Genomic DNA, 23,149 nt, shown 5'->3' on the forward strand with positions numbered 1-23,149 from the left:
GAGCCTAAAACACACTCTCTGTTGCTGGTACAAAATTTATGATACCTGAAACTGAAAAGAGGGGAGGTTTGTTCTGGTTCATGGGTTCAGAGCTTTCAGGCCATTGTCAGCTGGTTCCCAGGTAGGATCATCACGCCAGAAGACATAGGAGAAGAAAGCCAGGGCGCAGCCAGGATGCACACCAGAGAATAAGGGTCCAGGTACCAGATACAGCCCCTCAGGTCACATGCCCACGACCCACCCCAGCACAACCAGCTGTGTTTTACTCATTTCCTGGGTGCCTCTCAAATTAACAGTCAAGACAAACTAGCACAGTGATCCACTCGTTTTGGTCAGATTAGTCTCCACCCACCAGATGGTGATGGGGATAAGGAGGGGCTCCTGGACCCACGGAGGACAAGGGCCTCACCTACAACTTCCTCTAAAGGTGCCTGCCTTGCGCCCCAGCATAGTGGGCACGCTCCAGCGGGCGTGGGCTGGGGAAGCCCATTTGTTTCTTCTACACGGAGTGCCACTTGGCAATTAGTTCTTGCATCATGCTTGTAGTTAATAATTTTCAAGTTCGCCCTTCCTTCATTCCGTCAGGATTCTAGAAATTGGCAGCAGAGAAGAGGTTTTGCTGTACTTGATTGCCTGTAAGTTGGAATCTCAGGTTCAGGCTGAATATAAATAGATTTGGTCACCATATTAACCAAGAAACAAGTTCTGCCAACATTGGGATTGTCACCTTGCCGATAAAGTCAGGTCAAAAGCAGGGCACTGTGTCACTGATGCAGAAGTGGGTCTCTGAATCTGAAAGGAATCATTAAGTTTCACCACAGGCAACACTGTTTTGTCCACGTGTAAACACTGAAGGGCGAATTTAGTGACCAGATGCCTTCTTAAACAGAACTCTTTGTCAACAACCACATGGGCTAAATGATTGCTGAGAAGGACAGTGGCATGGAGTCACCCACGGGAGTTAGGAATCAGCGTGTCTGGCGTAAGGATCAACAAGGACAGAATTAGCCGGCATCCACTCTGATCCGTGTTTCTCCTGTGCCGTTTACAATAAATACTATTCAATCGTCACCCCTACACTCCCCTGCTATAAGAGGAAAGAGCTCGAGTTTCCTTTCACTACTGTGCTGCCCCTTAATCCAGCCCAGCATCTTGGAGGATGTCTGCCAGTTCCCCTGCTCCCAGGGCGTGTGATCAGGCTGAGGAGCTTGGAGAAACCCGGACAAAGCCTGGGGCATGGTGTGAATGTGTATTACACAGCCACCTCTGGCAAAACCTTTCGGAATGAGGTTGTCCCTAAAATGCAGAGACAAAAAAGGCTGGGGGAGAGGGAGGCAATAAGAAATACATTAATTAAAAGAAATCTTTTCTATAACTGTTTGATGACAACATTGCACAATGTCCAATTCAGCTTCAGATATCCCAGGCGAAAGGGCAAATTCAGGCCACGGGAATTGGGCAGGCACAGAGGGCAAGAAAAGTGCCCAGCAATGAGCAACCCCTGTGCCGGGCTGGTATTAACTGCAAGCTGATTATTATCCTGAGGCTAAGATTTTAGCTTTAGAATCAAAGACTCTGACATTTGCCATCCCTGTGACCTTGAGGCCGGAATCCCTGCATCTGTGGACCATTATGATTTAGTTCTACAATGGAGTCCCAAGCCTCACGTGTTTATTAGGGTGTTGGAGTCGACTTCCTGTTAGAAGGTGGGGCCTCATGGGAAGAGGCAAGTCGCTGGGCTGTGGCCTGGAAGAACACATCTCCCTTCCCAGCTCTTCGCTTTTCTCCTTCCTTCCTGGCCTTCACAACATAAGCAGCCTTTCCCTCACGGTGCCCTTCTGTCATGCTGTTTCTTCTATGGAGCCAACCAAATCTGGACTGAAACTTGAGCCAAAATAAACTTCTCCTGCTTTAAGTTGTGTGGGTGTCAGGTACTGAATCTCAGGGAGGAGGAGAATGATTCAGACAGAAGCAAACCAAGCCTGCCTTCCCATCACTTGATTACCTTTTCAGTATGGGTCAGTTAGCATGCCAAAATACTGTCTTATTGAAAGAATTTATTGCAGAGGGATCATCTCGGAAAGGTGTACACGGTAGGAGGCCCTGGGCCCCTTGCTACAATCGTTCATATGACCCTCCATCCTCGCTCACTGGGCTGGATGGTTCCAGATGTGGACACAGCCAGCTGCTTGGAAATAGCCCTGCTCCTAGCCCTGTCATCATTCAAAGGAGTCTGTCACGTACCAGAAGAAATGACTACAAAGACTTAAAAAGTCCTAAAGATGAGTCGATGTTACTAATCTCTAATTCTTTGGAACACCAGAGTGCGAAGCCAGATTTCTTATGAAGTTTCTGATCTTTGATCGCTTCTCCAAATGTCTCAGTAGGTGACAGCCTTCTCATCTTCCACTCTCTGTGCAAACGGCTGGTGCTGTCAACAGATGATTGACAGACACTCTTCTGTCTGATGGACAGATGGAAGGGCAAAGGCAGGACTGAACTGAGAAACCAACAGCAGGCTGGGCGGAGATCTCCTTTTGTGTTGAATGGCAAACCTATTTCCCTTATTCACCTCAGTACCTCTGCAGTCGTGTTTTCTGCCTAGAAAGCTCTTCTCATGCCTCAGGAATTGCCTCCAATGCCATTTCCTTTGCCATTATCTTTCACTGACTTCCTCCTCTGAGAAGCCTTCCCTAAGCAACACATGTCGGTTATGGCATAGCATTGGTCACAGGTGATGATCAGGCACACTGGTCTTCCTGCAGCTCAGAAGGGCACAGACAGGTTCCAGATGCTTCTTACTGAGTCTTCCGCTGTCCGTCAGCCCTGTCAGAAGGGCTCAATAAACACGTCTGGGAGGAATGAGTGAGTGTGAACACTGGTGCCACACGCACTGAGCCCATCAGTGACCTTGACTCTGGGAGAAATGGCATTCCTTCAAAGTCTTCAGTCACCCAGAATCCCATGCTCAGTGTCTCACGCCATCCAGCCAAAGCGGCTCCATCATCCAGGCCAGGCCCAGAGAGTGCAGCGCCTCAGGGGAGATGAGGGTCTGGAGTGGACCTAAGGCAAAGCTGCCAGAGCAGCCTGAGAAGTTGAGCCCACTTCTTCACCGCAGTGAAGAAGCCAGAAGCTCTGGACTTAATGAGCCCCCACAGCGGTGTCTAATGGGGACCTGCTCATTTGAGGGCAGCTGGGGGAGAGGAACGACATGGCCTCACAAGCCTAATTAAGAGTTAGGAACGGAGAAGGACACATGGGAAGAGTCTGCTGAAAGAATGGCAATGGCTCTTGGTGGGAGGGAGAGATGGCTTTTCCAAAGAAAACCATGCCAACCGGTTGCCTGGAGCCAAAATTCAAGAGTCAAAGAAGAAAATGGATGAGCGTTTCAAAGTGAAAACAGGGTATCTGAGAGTCAGGTTGAGTTAAAAAAAAATCAGGGCAAATTCAACACAATGAAGTATATGAAACTTTACAGTACACCCAACTTTAAATGAAATTAGAATGAATTTTCTCTCCATGGCCGCTGAAAAGAGATCATTAGAGTGCGGGCGGGGTAAAGCCCTAGGATATGTGCCACTGTTCTGCAAGGTTTCAGATCCCAGTGGCCCGCTGTGTGAGGGTAGGAGACTTTGGATGGTTTTGGTTTAGAGCTAACAGTACTTAGTGCTTACTACCTGTTAGAAGCCATGCCATGCATTTGTCATATCTTTTCTCATTCATTCTTCGTCGTTACTGTAGGAGGAGGCTATTTCTATACTCATCATATAATTGAGGACACTGAAGCACAGAGGGGTTCAGAAAATTGTCTGAAGTCACACAGCTCATGACTGTCAGAGTCACAGTTAGAAGTTAGTCTACCTCCACACTCTGCACCTCCAGCTACAGCGCTACCCACAGTGAAATCAGTTACTGCATAACACACACACTGGATATTTCCAAGTCTAATTGGGGACCTATTTCCACTTGTTCTTATATGAGGATCCAGGGGGCCGATATGAGCTGTAGGAAGAGAACTACCTGTGGCTTTATTCACCAAATTGTTTGAACAAATATTCACTTATCCAAACAAGCAAACAACCAGTGAACCAGGCAATTAATCAACTAACCAGCTACCTGAACTACCATCCATCCCACCAGCCAACTAACCAACTAACCATCCTCAGTTCTCTTACTATAAATTGGAATTAGTGCCACTGTGTAAGTGAAGAGATTAACTCAGGGTCTCAGAACAATGATTAACATCATTCTTGAATTGTGTTGTTCTTGAGCTGAACACTCCAATAAGTCCAGAAAAGTCTCAAGGACTTGGCTGTCTTGAAAAGTTACCCTGAACTTACTGAAAGGATGTTGGCCATAAAACTTCACAGGGTGTACTTTCCTAAGTGAAAACTGGTTTTGATCTTATGACCAGAAAAAGGTTGGGCTTCTAAGGAAAGACTGATTGACTGGATCTTACTTTTTGGATACTATGACTCACACAATGATTTAATTATGATTATGATTTCTCTTTTAAACTGGCCAAGGCTCTTGAGAGACCAAGACTTTGGTGTCATAACTTCATCCTAGACTGTCTTTTATATTTAAATGCTTGTTTTTCTTTTGCCTATATATTTAAAAATCTATTCCTAATCTTTATTTACCAGGTTAAAATTATTCGTGGTTAGGATTTATTAAATCCTTGTGGTACAGAAAGACTATAACTATATGATCATTTATAAAGGTTAATTTATATATTGACTAACATTTAGCTAAGGAAAGGCCACCAGAATTCTGCTTGCTATGAAGCAGGGTCAGACAATGAACTGAGATGGATGTTGTATAAAAACAACTCTGAGAGGCAAACTCGGGCAGTGGCATATTTTTTGTCCATCTTTGATGTGTGGGGTTCAAGTCCCTCCTTCCAAAAGAAGAAGGAGCAGAAGAGAAGCTTTAGAAAGAAAGCACTGCACTAAATGAAGCAATGATTTTTAAGCACAGTTCTAAACTCCAGATTTTCAGTTTGCTTATTACGTGACATTAACCAAGTCACTTAATTTCTCTGATCTTCAGTTTTCTTACCTGTAAAATGGGCCAATGATTCCTGTCTTATTTCCCTGGGTGGTTATGAAGATGGAAAGAAAATAAGGCATGGAAAATAAGCTTTGAGAATTGCAATGTGAGCTTCAAATGACAGGTCATGTGTATCCCTGCCTATAAATAAAATCTAAAATAATAATAATAATAATAATAATAGCGTTGTCTACGAGATATTTAATGCATACTTCTGAAGCTCTGCTAAATAAATTACCTGATCAGTGAGATTGGTGGTGAGGGGAGAACAAAGAAATGAAGCAAATATCCTGGTTTTTTTGGTTGTTGTTTTCTTATAATAATAGCTGTCTACGAGATATTTAATGCATACTTCTGAAGCTCTGCTAAATAAATTACCTGATTAGTGGGATTGGTGGTGAGGGGAGAACAAAGAAACAAAGCAAATATCCTGGTTTTTTTGGTTGTTGTTTTCTTTTCTTTCTTTTTTTTTTGCGTACTTTCCTAGAGTAGTGGGTCAGCCCTGGCTCTGTTCATGGTGGCTTTCTTTCTGTGCTAAGCACCACCTGTCACCTTCCCTTGGCCAGAAACAATACCAGGAGACCACCTTACCTCTTCATCGCAGCTGATGGAGCACTTGCCATCCAAGGCAGCACACTACAATGAGAAAAAGCAAGGGAAATTGTGTTACTGGGACATGTGTGCAACTGCTAGGACCACAACTTATTACTAACACCAAGTTACATCCACAGGGAACGTGCCAGGTTAAAACAGGTTTGCACTCTTTAGAATCAGTATCAACTAAGTGGTAACATAAAAGACATGAAAATATTTAAGAAGGGCTAGCTCCTTTCCATCTGTTTTAACTGATGTCACCAATACCGGTGCAGTGTTTTTTAAAAATCACAAATCTTGTGGCAACAAAAGATAGCATTACATAACTATTTAATTTTACATTGATGACTAGAAAAAAAAAACAACTCCTGTCTATGTTCTTCCTTCACAGTTTCCCAAAGTAACTTAATTTATGAACTGATAAAAGCCATCCTATCTCCTTATCCATTCATTCACCAGCACACAGCTAGAGTGGTTCCACAGCTTCTGTGAAAGGTGCTCAGTAAACATGCAAGGACAGGCATCTCTTTGCTGAGCTGATATCATTTTCTTTGGGCATATACTTCTGGGATTTAGAACTGTTTAATCAGGGGCAATTGCCCAGTTGCCATTTCTGCAGAAGTACTAAACAATTACCACTGAAATTCATTAGCATAAAAGAGCACAGAAGGGACAGAATGCCCCCAGATTCTCCAACGCGGACTGGCCCAGAGAAGCCCTTCGGCCAAAGACAGCAGACACAAACCAAATCGTGTAAAGGTCTTGCAAATTGTAAAAGAGCCACAAGTAAATAAATAGGCATCACAACAAGATTAGGAGAAAAGTCACTATGAAAATCACCATAGGCCCCAATATTAAAGGAAAATCTCCTTTTGAAAGGTCATTACCTTGATCTCACAAATCAGGCTGCTCCTAGAAGCAAATTCCTTTATTTGCCCAGCATGTGGTGTCTAACATGCTGACAGACTCTCTATTTTGCAGTGAAATGAATGGATATCTGAGCAGTCAGCAGTTCATTTCAAAAGCATTCATTGGAAAGCTGGCGCTTTTAGACTCTGAGTACTGAAACGTGAACACCTCTATAACCATAGTGTCACTAATGCTTTAAGATCCTGATTATACCTTACCTGTCTGCTGGCTGTCCAGAACTTCCTTTGGAAAAACTCGAGTTTCATCTGAATGCCTACAGCTGGACAAGTTATAAATAAAACAAAGGATCAGAGATCATACTGTACAGTTATTCATGATCAACATTGAAAATTATCCATCATAGCCAGAAACTGATGTAAACCGACCAGAAAAAATGTACAGCGAAGTATAAGGCAAAGACATTTTTTTCTTCCAAGTAAAGAATTCCAAGGTTACCTGTACTTACAAATATCAAACAAATGGAATACAGTGCAGATGTGTCTTTGGACACAGGTTACTCTGGCATTTCTAAAATTCATATATTTGCAATAACAGCCCACCCCTCAACACAATCTGAAATTACAAACTGAAAAAAGCAAAGCATATTCAAAAGATCACTATTGCCTCCCTTCCCTTTGCAGCTGTAAAGGAGGTCCAAAACATGCATTCTGCAAGTCCTTGAAAAGGACTTGTCATGAAGTTGGTATTCGGAAAGGAGTTGCTTTGCTATATGCGACTTAGCTTAACTGGACCCCCTGGTGTCCACTTCGCCGTGCTTTCTTTCTCCAGAAACTCTAATGAGATAACAGAATTCTTTGCACAAAGCTTCCTAAAGATGCAGCTGTAAATGAGGTCCAAAACATGCCTTCTGCAAGTCCTTGAAAAGGACTTGTCATGAAGTTGGTATTAGGAAAGGAGTTGCTTTGCTATATGCGACTTAGCTTAACTGGACCCCCTGGTGTCCAATTTGCCTTCTTCGTGCTTTCTTTCTCCAGAAACTCTAATGAGATAACAGAATTCTTTGCACAAAGCTTCCTAAAGCAACAGTGAGTGCTGGCTCTTTGGACAACAAGGTGCTGAAAGGGAAGAGGGTGAGGAAGGGCCAGGAAGCTGAGGGAGGCGCCGTTCTGCGGAACCTCAGAACTAGAACATGAGCAAGTTCGTGACATTGCTTTCTCTCCATGGAGCCCAGTCAGCATAACTCAGAGAGTGAAATGAGTTCTGCGGAAACTAGAACATGAGCAAGTTCGTGACATTGCTTTCTCTCCATGGAGCCCAGTCAGCATAACTCAGAGAGTGAAATGGTCAGGGCAGGAGGCTTATCAGATGGCGATTCAACTTCAGCAGAGTTCAAAGGAACGAGACAGTGCTTGACTCCCAGGGGCCATTCACTGCAGCGCAATTTTGCAAACTGCAGTCAGCTGCAGACACCCTCCGCATTTCTGCCCTCTCTGCACAGCACCGGTACTCTTCTTATATCTAGCATAACTCAGAGAGTGAAATGGTCAGGGCAGGAGGCTTATCAGATGGCGATTCAACTTCAGCAGAGTTCAAAGGAACGAGACAGTGCTTGACTCCCAGGGGCCATTCACTGCAGCGCAATTTTGCAAACTGCAGTCAGCTGCAGACACCCTCCGCATTTCTGCCCTCTCTGCACAGCACCGGTACTCTTCTTATATCTTTCCATGCTTCTTCGTTTTGCTTAAATAGCCTACGGTAACTTCAACCTAAATAATATCACTCGTGAAAAGAAATGTATAATGACAGGGAGGAAAAGCTCTCTTAAATATTCAGAATTTTTCATGCCACCACGTCCTTGGGTCATCATTGTTGTGCTGGCTTTGGGAATGTGGAGATTTATGAAGCTATTAGGCTGTTTGTCTTGAAACTTCCTATTGTCTTTTGGTTTCCTAAGAACATTTGAGGCAAGCCCTGAGAGTAAAGGTTAACCGGGTGTGCACTTACGGAGAGACTTCCGTTCAGTCTTTAGACTTGGGATCTCAGACTCTAGGAGAAGAGGAGCCAGGCAGGGTCTCACCGTGCAGAATGAGAGCTGTCTCTGAAATGCCTCATTCCAACACGTAGGGCCCACTCTACTTTGCCAGTAAGTGTCCTCTCACCCCTAGACTTTCAGAGGGCAGGGACCTTTGCTTGCTCCTGTGGGATCCATACCAAGTACACAGATGATCCACCAGTAAATGCTTGCTTTCTTTTCACTCTTCCTAGTGCCATTATAGTGAACAGATATAGGGACAGATGGAAGGGCAACCTCCACATGAATTAGAATCTCGCATAAGTAAGTCTTCGCCAGGGGTGGTTCTCAACACATTACCACCATCTGGGAAACTTAAGAAGGCCTTGGAATGTGTATCTCTGTTTTAACCAAAGACAGGGGCTGGCAGCAAACTGACGTTAGAGAAGAAGGCTTCAGGTACTTAGAGCCAATTAGTGGTATCTAAGGGGAGGGTGGGAAATGAATGTCTGCCTTCCTTGGTGTGTCTGTCTCACAGCTCTCCTCTGGATCCCTCCCCAAACAGCCTTCCCAAGAGTCTTCTACGGCCATCTCTCAGAGCCCAGGTCAATTACCAGGGCAAGTTGTGAGGTCCTGCAGGATAAAAGCATGAAGGTTCCCTGAAGTCATTTCACAGTCGTGTTTCCATGGTGTTTCTTGTTCCAACAGTTCAGAGCTGCCCCTGGCTTACCAGTCGCCTCTTGAGTTCCTCATCAGCTCCTGGGCCCTTTCTGAGCACCCCTCCCATGTTCAGATGGGGCCCCACTTTCACCTCCCAGACAAGCTAGCTGCTTCCTCCAGGGTGTTTATCCATCACACATAGCTGGGTGCTGCTATCACCTGCCAGTATTAGTTCCATACCCCAGCTCCTCGGCACACTTTAATCTTCGCTCATGACTCAGCCCTTCTGTCTCATTAATCAAGCGGGCTGCATCTCTGATCTCCCTCCAGCAGGGCTCCATCCTCCTCTCCCTGGTTCCAACACCCTAACCTAGACACTGCTTCCCTTTTTCCCACTCCCTCCCTGTCTGGGTCATGGGGTTGTTGCACAAGGGCTCTCACAGAGTCCTGACTGCAACTGGTCTGCTCAGTTTTGACTCGGCTGTGCTCCTGGTAGCTGACCACTCCAATTCCGGGAGCAGCGGTGGCCTTGACTTCCCATCACCCATCTGGGTTTGCAGCACTCTCGCCTGTGAGTTAATAGCCTTCTCTCTGATTAGCAGACTCACAATCCCAATGGTGAGTTACCTTTATGGCTCTTCAGTGGCCTTCTCTGTGCCAAGCTCTAAGCTGAGAACTAGTGGAAAGAGGCCACACATACCCCCAAGTTCTCATTGAAGAGAAGCTACACAGTAACAAATGCACTACAGATATAAATAAAGAGTTGAGAGAGGACAGGAGCTCACTTGGCCTGGGGGAATTAGCAAGAGCTTTAAAGTACAACATAGAGACCCAACTCATAGCAGAGCGAGAACCATGAGAAGATGGCAGTCCAAAACGAGGAAGCAACAGGGGCAAAAGGAGGAGCCTTTCTAAAGGTCACTGTGTGTTCTGGGGTTAAGAAGAATGGGGATCTTGTATAAGCTGAGGGAAAGAGGCAAAAGGTCACGGTATCTAAAGAGTATCCCTATAGGCCAAGGATCTGCCCAAGGACCAAATCCAGCCTATTTTTGTAAATAAAGTTTTATTGGAACAGAGCCATGCCCATTGGTTTACATAGTGTCTGTGACTATCATGACACAATTGAGGAGTTGCAATCAAAATGGAATAGCCCACAAAGCCTAAACCACTCACTACCCAGTCTTCTATAGGAAAACAACGACGACAACAAAAATACATCTGCCGCAAGTGCCACTAAAAATGTTTACAGAAGGAGCGGGATATGATATTACTTTGGAAGTCCACTCTGAAAGCTTGCCGAGGAAGCACTGGGAAAAGGCCTGGACAGTGGAAGATGGGAGAATGAGACATGTTCACCACAATGCAGTAGGCTCACTATTTCTTAAACATGAAAATGATTTCAGGTCCAAAAAGCAAAACAAAGTGATAAAAAATAAGAACAAAAAGCCCACCCCCAAACATCACTACTTCCCTTTGTTTTGTCCACGTTTTTCCTTTTCAAACCTAATCAGAGAAAACATCTTTACATCAGCAAGTTCTGCTCCTTTCCCGTCCCCCACAACCTACCGGAACCTGGGATATTTGTCATGCCCGTCTATTTTGTTCTCTCAACAACATTTCAGGCCCTAATGCTACACTCGGCTTCAAGTCAGTCTTGCTAATTTAATAAGGAAAACAAGGACAGAAAATGCTTTAGTGAAACCCAAGTCCCAAGGAGAGTGCAGAAAATAAAAACACCATTCCTGGGGTCTGAAATTTTTTAGACAGTCCAGAAAATCATCAACATATTTTCCCTGGAGTCTGTGGCGCTCCTTGCTTGCATGAGGTTAAGACTGCTCCGGGACTCTCTGCGAGGAATCTCCATCATAAGGATCTCTTTGCCTTAAGAGCTTTCAGTAGCACCTTATTCACCCTCTTAGGAGCTGAGCCGATCCTAGTAAAATTATTCTATAGTAGCTTTACCAATTTGCTAGTACACGTGACCCTTCCAGCACAGTAACCCTAAGATATTGGGATGGTCTTTGGAAACCAGCAAAACACCACAAGCATTGTTAAGAGACTTGCCACCCTATAAAGGACCCTTTCATATGAAATCCTCAGGTATCTTAAGCATTGGGTTTGAATTATCCAAGTGACTGACTGATCTTTCGACTCATCTCAATATGCTAAGAATTCCTGGGTACAGATATTCAGCTTAGCAACACAGAGCACAGGCTGCACTTGGTGGCACACACCTATAATCCCAGTACTTGGGAGGCTGAGGCAGGAGGAACACTATGAGTTCAAGGCTAGCTTGAGCTACTTAGTGAGTTCAAGGTTGGCCTGGACTACACAGAGAGACCCTGTCTCAAAAAAAAAAACAAAAAAAAAAACAAAGCCCCCAAAACACAGAACACAGAACATCATTAGAGTGTCTTCCTTCCAGAATTATTCTTTCCTCAACCCTCTAACTTCCCACCTACTCCCTGCTTTCCTCCGTTCATTCTTCTTGTATTATTCAGAAATCCAGGATGTGCCAGGTTCCAGGTTGATTGTGATAAAAACACAAGAAGCACAACACCCAAGGGTCGGACCTGGGGAGAGCGGCCACACCACCAAAGAGAGATTCACACTTTAGCACTGTCATCCTGACAAAGGTGATCAAAGGGCATCATCCAAGCAGCAAAACACGCAGACTATTTGACTTCCGGAATGTCTATGACCAGTTCCTTCAAATCTAGGGACAGATAGTTGATCTCCAATCTTTTGGTTCTGTGCTGCTCAAACTGGTGGCCATCGGCTACCTGTGGCTATTTAAATTAAATAAAATAAAACTGGTAATTTAGTTTCTTAGTTGAGCTAGTCACATTTCAAGAACTCAGTGGACACATGGAGCTCTTAGAGGCTACTGTGCTGGCCCACAGCAATCCAGAACATTCCCATCATGACAGACAGTTCTGTTGTAGAACGTTAAGTAATCGCAGATCGACCAGACCCTGGCACTCCTTAAGAAATAAAGGTGAAGCTCTCCACACAGCATACCTTTGGGTGACTTAGGCATGCAGGGTCTGGATAAAGCTGGACTGCCAATGTGAGACAACCTGGATTTGCACAGGGAAGTTGGTACTGTAATTAGTGTGAGACAACTCCAAAAAAGTCAACGCTATATGTGCAATATGGCTATCACTCCCCCCAAGATTTATTTATTTTGCTTTACAAAATTTGAGAATACAAATTACATTTCCAGTGCTATTATATTTAAATGCATTCAAGATGAAATCATGCATGCATCTCATATCATGTTAATAGACATGCATTCAAGTGTAATCCAAAACTCACGAGGTAACAACGTTACATGTAAAATTAGAAATAAAATAACTTTTTCATATTGTATTCATTTAGCAATAATTTTCTGTGGGCTTGGCCTCAGCTTGCAACATACCCTTAGGAGCACAAATCCGGTTTGTAAAATAGTGCTCACCATGGCTGGCATGCAAGCTCACACAGACACCCCTACGCCCAAGCTTGTCCAGGTCTCCCTTGATACAATGCGTGCACACACACGCACGCACGCACGCACACACGGGAGCCTGTCCAGAAGACCAGAAAACAACCCAGCTGCCATCAGTGAATTACAACCAGAAATTCTGTGGGAAGGTTCCTTGCAAACCCTCTCACTCTCTCAGACCACAGCTGTGTGCCCTTGGTAATATCACTTTATCTCCCGGTCTCCACAGGTACAGCCATGCCTGCTCTAGCTTCTGAACAGAATTCATGTGGAACAAGAATAAATAAGACTGAAGCATGCTCTAGAATACTCTAATGGATTGATAGTGCAATAGTATACAGGTAATGACTTGCATCTAGAACTTTTGCTGATTATTTCACAATCAATACATCTTTGATGCAGAAAATTCATGCACCATCCATCAAACTGTCCACCGCTCAAAATGCTCTTGAGGGTATGGTATCAGTGAGGAAATGCTTTATCACATCATGACACCCACTGCACACACTCCTGAAAGGGATCGCCCCCTTCTGGAATTGTGATTGCTTCTGTACACTCAGGACAAGGTCACGGAAATCAGGTTGCCCAACTGAAAAAGATTACTGTCCCCAACACTGTCCACACGCTCGGGGGCCAGGAAGCTGGCCATAAAGCTTTGGAATGACTCGGTGCTCCCTGGCAGCTTGCAGTGAATGGCCATTGTCTTCTGGCGCACAGGGGGAGAGCTATAACCCCGGAACTGACCTGTGAACCCAGCCTGGCCAGAGCCAGTAGTTTTCTGGCAGATTCTAACCCATGTGTAGAAGCCAATGGCAGAAGAGTGTCTCTTCTCTAGAAAAACAAATCTACAGTAAATTAATCACCGGTACAATGCCTCATGGATATTTCCCATGTATTTCCCTTAGGTTTTCCTCAAACCCATCTCAGAAATACCCACCTAGGGTTTCTCCTCCAGAATGTCAGTCTCCCTGCTGGGTGGTGGCTATTTTCACATGGCCAGGCTAATATTGTCACCCAGTCTCAATCTCCCTTTGACAGCACCTCTAAATTATCATTTCTTTGTGCACAATGGCAGAGATGGCCAGCAGTGACAGTGATGAGTCTTGGCACATTTGGATTCCAACTTGTCTTAATTAACAGTCAACCATAATAGCTGTTAGCCAAGCCACGTTTGTTTAAATGCTTTCTTCTGTTTGTTTTCCAAATAGTTAAGCGCAAGTAGAACTAAAACTGAATCTGAATGTCTCTTCTTTGAAATATTTCACAATTAACACTGGGGTTGGAAAAAGGCCACTGTGCGCGATTGTTGAAGGGAAGAACTCTAACCTTCTTTACATCAAATGGAAGCCCATTCCAGAGGTCTGCTAATGTCCAGGAGGAGTGACTGACCACATGAATCACAATTTGAAACCGTAATATGCATTACGACACAGCTCATCTGTTAAATATTTCATGTGAAGGTTTTAATGAATTGCACGATGGAATGTTGGACAAAAAAGACAACTAAAATCCTGGGACTAATTTGGGCAAAACTGAGAACAGAATATCCTCCTGAAGATGAGAGAGAGAGAGAAGGCAGCTGCACTCATGTCCTCCTGGGTGTCAGACTGGTAAACCCAGAGGCTTTCTTAGAAGATCATAGGCAAGGGAGAATGAGCACAACAACCTTTAGAAAAACCAGATCAGAGCAATATGTATCTGTTATAATCTCAGGAAAGCCTGGACATTAATCTCCAAGGTAGGGTAATTTTTCAGAAATTGGGAGGTGGGGTAGATTCCATTCTCATTGCAGCAGACACACCTCATATTTTAGCCAATGCCGAGTGAAGACACAGAAGGATAAAGGGGAGAAGGTATTATAAATATAACCCCCTCACTGATTGCATACTTTTACTTCTGAAATATTCCCTGTGGTATGGGGGGAGGGTAATCTTTCCTATACGTCCTCACTTTTACATAACAAAGCACTCCATGATGAACGTCTGTGGTGAGAGGGAGGGAGAAGCAGGGCCGCAGTCCCCTGACTGACGATGCGATAGCAGAAGATTTCCTTCGAAGACTCAGAGCTGTGCAGGCCTATCTTCATCTGGGACCCTCCCTGCCCGCTGCCTGTGCCTGGCTTCCGGGGAGGGATGTGGGAAAGCCTGATCCATTTTCCTGCACTTTGCTTTCGTAATCCCTTTATTTTGAGCCTGTCAGTTTCTTGGGAACAATCGCTTTTAGCGAAGTCTCATAAATGGACAATTAGACCTGTTTCCTCTATTTGGATTCTAATTACTTGACTGGATCCATGTTGAAAAGAATGAGCAGGGCTGTGGGATGGAATAATAATTTTCTTTTCATCCCTGAGGTAATCTGGAAGCCTTTTTCCAGACTCCATCTGAAGTAACCTATATTCCCTCAGCTTGCTGAGGCTGCTGGAGCTGGCATCAAATAGTTTTTGTCAGGTCATTTTATGCTCACAAAACTCTTCAAATAATATTATTTCAATAAAGTTTTCCAGCCAATACATTTTTAGAGTCAATTCCCACCCTTTCAACCTTTCAGAACACAATATTTAAGCCTCAGGCTTCATTGTATTTTAATCAGGACTACACCAATCAATGTCCATTAAGAAAATTACAAGCTCCACATTATAGCTCCCTAGTTAATAATTCCTTATTAGGCCACCACCTAGTAACATTTACCGAAGAGATTATAACAAAAACGGGAGTCAAATTTCTAAACATTTCAAAGCCTGTAATGGAATGGCCAGGTATATTTGCCAAACACATCACAGCTGGATGTTTGTGACTGTATTAGCACAAAACAGCAGCTAAGTATTCTCATAGGCAGGCCCTCATCCTGGCGAGATGCTGCCACGTCCTCTGATTTGCCCACGTTACAGGGCACCTAGAAGAGGGAGGAGCTGTCCAAGCACACCCAGTTCCCGGATTCTGAGTGCAGCAAACTGAGTCCCTGAGTCCATGCCAGGGCTCCAAAACTCAAAGTTCCTCCAGGGCTGGGTGGGAAGTGTGGTGAACCGGGAACCTCCACTGCTTGGTGTAAAGGGATCTAGAGAGCGCAGCTCAACCAGGCCGTGGGTCAGGTGGCACATCCCAGGCCATGACCTGGAGTGAGCTCTTGCACACTTAGCCCTGGAGGAGTGGAGTCCATCTGCATCTGTAGCTCAACTCAGGGCTGGAGGGGGTCAGGTGGCACATCCCAGGCCATGACCTGGAGTGACCTCTTGCACACTTAGCCCTGGAGGAGTGGAGTCCATCTGCATCTGTAGCTCAACTCAGGGCTGGGAGGCAAGGCTGCCTCCATCAACAGCACTCTCATGACTCCACTATTTATTTCAGAAATTATTTACCCAGAAAGATAAGGTAAGGAAAAATATCTCATCAGAAACTTACCCCATGACCAATACCCCAGCACACAGGTCAAATAATCCCCCCCTTTTAGGATAACATGGCTCAACTAGGAAAGCTGCTCACTCACCAAAAACCCGTTCCTTTGCCAAGACTCAAGAGAGATCGCCCCCAAATCCGAGTTGATCCCCCCAGTGAAAGACTCACAATATCTGCCTCACTTCCTCTGTAGGGAACACTAAGACTGTTCCCCTCTGCGACAGGGAATAAACCTGCCTTTGCTTGATTCACAGAATACCCTCACGGGTCTTCTTGTCAGCCGTTAAAATGGCTTCACTTTTCCTCATAGCATTATAAGTTGTCGATGTTAAGTTATAAATGATTTCTTGTTTCCGCCTCATCCAGGTAAAGAAAAGCTGTCCACAAGCAGACGATGTTTACATTCTGGGGATCACCTGTACCTAGGAAGGGTCTCACTCAGGGGGTTCACTTCTGAGTAACACTGAGGGAAACTGGACAGTCATGTGGAGGTGGACCATGATGTCCACTGTGCTTAGTTTTCTCTTGAGACTCACTTTGATGTAAGGATGGCTTGGACTCTGTCCTGACAGCTACAAAAATGTCCTCGGCCAGAGGAGGGAAGGAGAGCACTGTGAACCGCTCTGTGCTTTAGAAACACCTGCAGGCAACCGCGGTGGGTTTGTGTAAGGGGACCTGTGAGGGAGTCAAGAGCATTCACCTAAGATGACACAAGGGAATGACCTTGTTTCGAACCCCTCCTGACAGATCAAAGAGAGGAACCCTTGAGTTTTGTCACAGAACAGACATAGCCCCTTCCTTGCTCTCCCCTGCCCCAGCACTTGCCTCAGACCTGAAGCCACCGTCATATAGGATGATGAGCTGCAACACATTTTCCCTTCTAAATGAATTAATTCATGGAACATATTTCCCTGTTTATCAGAGATACTTCCAAAGTGAGTATTATGTGCAGCCACACTTGATATCTGCAAAGATCAAGGATCACAGAAAAAAGTTGCAGAGCTGGAGGCCTTCTCCTAGGAAGTGGTCTTCACCTTTGATTTCAACTCACACTGCAAAGTCAAAAGGTTTCCGGGCCTGTGAGTCCTAGCTCGCGGTACGTGTCTTTCATTTTGTTTTATTTTCTTCTGTCAGATAAAACCCAGAGGGGAGGTATGTATCAGGGTAAGTCACTTATCATTCTCTTTCTAAACAATCCAGAATGTGTACCAGTTGTCGGAATATTCCGATTGGATGTGTTTTGTCCAAATGAGGATGATGGCAGGCTATTAATCTTAAGATTTGTCTGCACTACCAATCTAATCCAGAGGTAGAGTTAACGAACTCTTCACTAAAGAAGCAGGATGAGTAAAACTTCATGAGGACCTGGCAACCAGAAAGAGAGAGGGTGGAAAGAATATTTTAGGTCATGTGCAATATGCCAAGCTAGTAATGCATTCAGGGAGACTGAGAGCTTCAAGAACATCTGTGTGGCCGATGCAGGGAAGTTGACTGTCCTTAATCTTGATAGGACCAGGACTTAAAAAGAAAGTTTAAACAAGGCCATGCTGGAGATAGTTTGTCATGTGCAAAATGCCCTCTGGATGGTCAGTAAGACCCTCACTCACTGCCTACCGTGCAAACTCACATACCATGGAAAGGTTGACTACACCAGAAAGATCCAACAGAAGAGTATGTACTTATGAATTGGGCCTGGTTCCCTCTGGCCATCCAGATACTCCAAATCAAACACCTGGCTGGCAGATGTGTCCAGCTGTAGTGGGTCCTCTCAGAACAGCTGGGCCCAAGGTGCTTTTGAATGGGGAGGGAGGAGGGAAGAGGGAATCATTACCAAGAGGGCAGACAGCATTCTGGAGTAATCAAGCACTTTGTTTTCTCCAACCTCCTGGAATCTCAGGACCTTGGAACATTGGGATGCAGGATACCAGTTTTGTCCCATATTTTAATCAGGCAGATGTTGAGGCTGGAAAAGCCATTTTCTGTCAGTAAGCGATTGTTCCCAAACACATGCTTGGCAACACCTGAGGCTCTCATGGGGGCCTCTCAACAGTCTGCACTGGTCAGATCCACGGAGGGTGGGCAGAGGGGCAGGTGGATGCTTTCTGATTTGGCAGGCCAGGCTGAATCCTTTTCAGCAGGGCCCAGGCCAAAGACCCTACCTAATACACAGAGGCCTCAGCAGGGAGCGGCTGCCTTCTCTCAGTGCCCCTCAATGCTGACTTTCCTCTATTCCACCAGGATTCCCTAGGCACAGCTGGTGCCCAGGAGGCATCAATTAAAAACTGAATGAATGAAGGAATAAGCAAAGGCACCACATTCAGGCCACCAGGCAGTTAATCAGCAGCCTCTCTTGCTTTCTTTGGGGAATAACAGCTTGAAACACAATTGTCACCAACATTCTTCTTCCCAGAGTTTCCTGGCACCCCCTGGCGCTACTCCATTCCCTCAGCTAAAGCTTTCCAGGCCTCCGGCCTCAGGGATGGGAGGACACAGAGGAACTTGGAGAACAAAGGAATAAAATCTGGATTTTGGAGTCTCTAAAGCTGAGGCTCTAAAGAATCTCAGGGCATGAAAGAAAACAGGGGGACTGCCTAAGCTGGTTGTTCTCCCCCACCCCACATCCAGGGCCATCATCAGACCATTCAGGGACGTGGCCTGGACTGGAAAGGGAAGAGGTTCCAAGGTGCTGGGAGCCCAGGGAAAGACTCAGGGCATGCCCTCTGAGCTTGTGAAGCCTCCAACCTCAGGGCATATCCAAGGCTTGGCCGGGGCTCCTGACCTCATGCTCCTCTCTACCAGCCCTGCAAAGCAGTAGAACCCATGGGCTTCCCCTTCCCAGGCTCACTGTTGCTAGAAAAGGAGAGAATCTCCCAGAGGCCACAGAAAGACAGCCCAGCAGTAGGAGGCTCCCTACCCTATCAGGCTTGTCTGACTCCAAGGTGACCCTCCCCTGGAATGAAGGGGCCACGGTACTGGCCTGTGCATGGACTGATGACAGAGAACCAGACACAGGGACTGCCTGCAGGATTAGGTGATTAAATGCCAACCCCAACCCTGCAGCCTTAGGTAAGCTCTAGAGGAAAAGAAAGACACACTAAATTCACTGAAAGCTCACAACTATCTAGATTGGCAGCTTCTGATAGAAATGAAATTTAAATTAAAGCTGCACTGATTGCACAACTGAACTCCAAGGACTGAAATTCATGGCCCTTACTTGCTCATGATCCAAGGACATAAATAATGGCCTTTTCTTGTATACACTCAGGGCCCAACCAGAAAGAAACCTGGGCAGTGGGCCCTGAGTGGGCACCACATGGTGACTCCATCAGGCTCTGGGGGATGCCTGCACTGTGGGGTGGGCAGGTCCCTGAGGCTGGCATTGCAACTGCGGCAAGGAGAACAGTGGAGCCAGCAGCTTAATCCTCCTCTTCTGTGGTGGGAGCCGCTGCTGCTGCTTCTATGGAAACTGGACCTTTGACATGAAAAAAAAAACCTTTCAAAATAGAAAGAATCATGGGTTCATGAGTCTTTCATGGGGTGGCTTTGAGGGCCACACTGTAATGACTGGGGTGTTTCCTCTACATACAGCTGGGCCATCTGACTACGGCTGTATCCCACAACCATAGCCCAATCCTGAATGTTCCAGGGGCAGAGCATTCCATGAGTCCCACCTCTACAGGTAAAAGACGCCGCACTGTTATTAGGCCCTACCTGTACCTGTTACCACCTGAATCTGTTTCCTTCTGTGTGTGTTCAGACTGGAAGATACCAAACAAGCTTTGCGTCCTGCCTGTCTCATCTGGAAGAAGCAGTCAGCTTCCTTATGTGCACAGCGGGGGCAGGAGTCTTGCACACCTTACCAGTTCACTGTGAGCTTTAAATAAGCTAATGTACACCAGCAAACCAAGCACAGTACCAGGCATGTCACAAATAATTCAATAAATGTTATGTGCGCATGTGCATGCACACACACACACACACACACACACACACACACGCGTACACAGCTATTATACTAAATGTATGCATTATTTAATATAATCCATATCCTGTTCTCCTCTCTAGAGCCAAGTCTCCACACAGTTTTAGAAAACCACCATTGCTCATCAGTTCCCTGGCTAAAAAGCTAAGGCCCCTTCACAGAGGCTTTGCTAGCTTTCTATCACTGTGACAAAAATACCTGAGAAAATCAACTTATAAGGAAGAAAGATTTGTTTTGGCTGGCGGTTTGAGAGGTTTGAGTCTTTGGTAAGTTCTCATGGGGGCACTGCCAAGGACAGTGGAAGTATTCTTGATCACTAAGACCCACTGCAGGCTGGACACAGACCCCTCAGCAACCCACAGGGAGAGAATTTCTCCACTTTAAAGAAAGGGTGCAAGATAGTGCGTTCTGAAAGCTTGCCGTGATGCTCTGGCTGCCACAATAACTGGGTCTTCTGGAATTTGGGGGCCCAGTCTTCCACAGTAAAGACTCCATGCACCTCACTGCCCCCAGTGCTCTGTCTGGGACTGATGTGTTCAGAAACACAGACCTCTGACATGAAAAAAAGCCTTCAAAATGTCTCCTTCACTATCTCTGCATCTGAGCCTGGACCCCAACTCGGTTTCACACCTAGAGGGAAGGTATGTCTTGCACGTAGAATTCTCTAGAAGCTCAACTACAATCCAGTGAGAGAGAGGTAAGTATACTTTGTTTTGATCGCAGCCTCACTCTGAAGGCGGCAGGATTTGTGGCTGTGAGTGCGCACACACAAGGCAGCCGTGGCACCTGCAGAGATCCTGGCTACTTCGGTCTATCTTCTGCAGTTATGACCAACATATTCACACATTAAGGCCTCTATCAGCCCACTATAAACCACTTTCCTTGTATTTCTTTATATCACAGTTGTATCATTCTACAGATCTTTTGGTAGCATGGTGGCAAACAGGTTATTTTTCCATGAGTTTCATTTTGAGGTGGTAAAGGAGACGTTACAACTTTTCATGGAAAAGAAGCCTTAGGTACATAGGACTGAGGCATCTTTCAAAGCCTCCAGGTCCTTTGTCTTTGCCTCTTCATCCAGAAAAAAGAAGACAGTTAAAAGGTCCCAGGATTCACGTCTGGCTTGCATTTCCCCTTCAGGCTATGGGGCTTCCTCCCTTTTAAACCCCACCCCTTTTGTGGCTCCCTTCTTCTTGTCCAACCAGGACAAGATCTGGCTCAGCCAAACCTGCCAAACCTCTGTGTCGCCATGGCTTCCTATGTGCACCCCTTCCTGTTTGCTTGGCTCTGATCGAGGCGCAAGATATTGGTATCTGATCTGAGGCCCAGCTCAACTGATGGGTTTCCCATCTTAGAGCTGAGTGATGCAGGAATGGATGCTTCTGTCCTTAGAGAACCCAGGTCTGCATAAGGAACTGCTTCAGGGTTGGGGAGCTGCTTTGCAGTGTGGACATGTGTAGTAGGTCACCCAGCTGCGGACAAATTTTCTCCCACCAGGTAGCACTGTCTTTGAACTGTGGGCAGGCTAGAAAAGGTCACAAAGAGCTGGACAGCTTTGTCTTGCATGCGGCATCTTAATTGTAATTACTGTCCGCAGTGAGGTCATTGCTTTGGGAGATGAAGCAGGAAGGAGGGAAGTCTTTGCACTTTCACAGCAACTACCAGGAGGAGGGTAGCAGCGCAGAAAAGAACGAGGAACAGAGCCCCCAGTAAATTTAAAAGAGGGCTTTGAAGTGGCTGCATCTGTACATTAAAATAAATCTCTCTTACTACTAAAATAACATCTACATTCATTTGGGCTGGTGCCATGCTCAGCATTTAAGCAATCTGACAAAACATTGCTTGAGCATGTTGAAGTTTGCCAGCTCACAACAAAACAAGAAGCCTACATTGGCCGCATGGAAACACTTCTTTCGGTTCCCTACTTTCACTTCTGACTCCCATTTTCCGGCTGCACTTGAAAGAAAAAGACTTTGGCCTTTTTTCCAGTGCCAACTACTGAGCATGGCCCTGAAATGGGTGGCAAATTGCCCCTGGAGGTGGTAGACTTCAAGCAGAATCTTTTTCTTTTCTCCTAAAGGAAACAGCTAGAGACTCCGTGTGCCTGATAAAGACTTTAATGACTACAGAAACATTATTTGGGGGGGCCCTCAGGTAGACTAGACATGAATAATGCCTCATAAAAATAATTACTTCTGCAAGGAGCACACACACACAAGATGAGCTTGGCAGAGGCCCTGTTTCCAAGAGAATTGCAGGCGAATGAAATCTCCCACCCAGGATCCACAGCCCACAGTTGTTTGTGGCAGGGACCGTGTTCACGTCTGTGGAGTAGGTCCCTGTAAGTCACTTCTGAAGTTTTCTGAGAACTTACCCAACAGCACCGGGAGGCTTGTCAGACAGCTGTTTGCTACTTTACAGCACAATTAGGAACTGACAGGCTTGCTGTGAATGCTGACAAGGACCCTGATTACTCGATTCCAGAGCAGTCCACGGTGCTGCGGCATAGACAGGGGAACGTGATAACCATGAGAGTTGGAGCTTAGCAGTTGACCACTGAGCCTGAGCTACTTACTCCACAATCCAGTAACTAGAGTTCCAGAGAGGTTAGCAACTGGCCTGAGATGACCAGAGGCAGCTGAGACGAAGTCCAAGCCCAGCTTGGGAGATGAGCAATAGCTCCTGCCTTTGCCAGCTGGCCATGCACATCTCCTTCTTTGGGGAGGACGCAGAGCCTTTCCTCTCTTAATCACACCACACTTTGTTTAGGGAGCCATCTCTCCTCCACTTTCAGTCCCCCTGGTTTGCACAGGGTTAACTCTCTAACCCCCAGGTGTCTGTGGCCCCCTCCGCACTACCTTCAGCTATCACAAGCTGTGACTTCCACAAAGGGGAGGGCTTCATTCCCGAGTCTACTGAGCTGGTCATACGAATGCTGGGGGCACTGGATGCAGAAGAAGAGGCACGATGCAAAAGAAAAGTAAAACAAGAGATCTAGAACATCATTGACTTTAGCTGAAACCTCAGTCCAGCTGCACCTGAAACCAGAAGTAGCTTTGGACTTTTGAGTTACACGAGACAATTAGTTTCCACCCACCTCA

General features: G+C 45.7%; 1 protein-coding gene across 1 annotated transcript in view; it reads right to left on the bottom strand.

The window, feature by feature from the left end:
• The window catches only part of Cacna2d3 (calcium voltage-gated channel auxiliary subunit alpha2delta 3), a 650,190-nt gene that overhangs the window by 80,308 nt on the left and 546,733 nt on the right, over positions 1-23,149 (bottom strand). Inside the window, exons 27-28 of the mRNA XM_010643030.2 lie at positions 6,774-6,835; positions 5,644-5,688 (exon numbers count right to left, since the gene is read on the bottom strand). Coding sequence (XP_010641332.1) covers positions 5,644-5,688; positions 6,774-6,835 — 107 coding nt within the window. The remainder of the gene's footprint in view (positions 1-5,643; positions 5,689-6,773; positions 6,836-23,149) is intronic.

The sequence above is a fragment of the Fukomys damarensis genome, unplaced genomic scaffold, assembly GCF_012274545.1.
Source record: "Fukomys damarensis isolate Sample0158 unplaced genomic scaffold, DMR_v1.0_HiC HiC_scaffold_28, whole genome shotgun sequence".
Taxonomy (NCBI): Eukaryota; Metazoa; Chordata; class Mammalia; order Rodentia; family Bathyergidae; genus Fukomys; species Fukomys damarensis.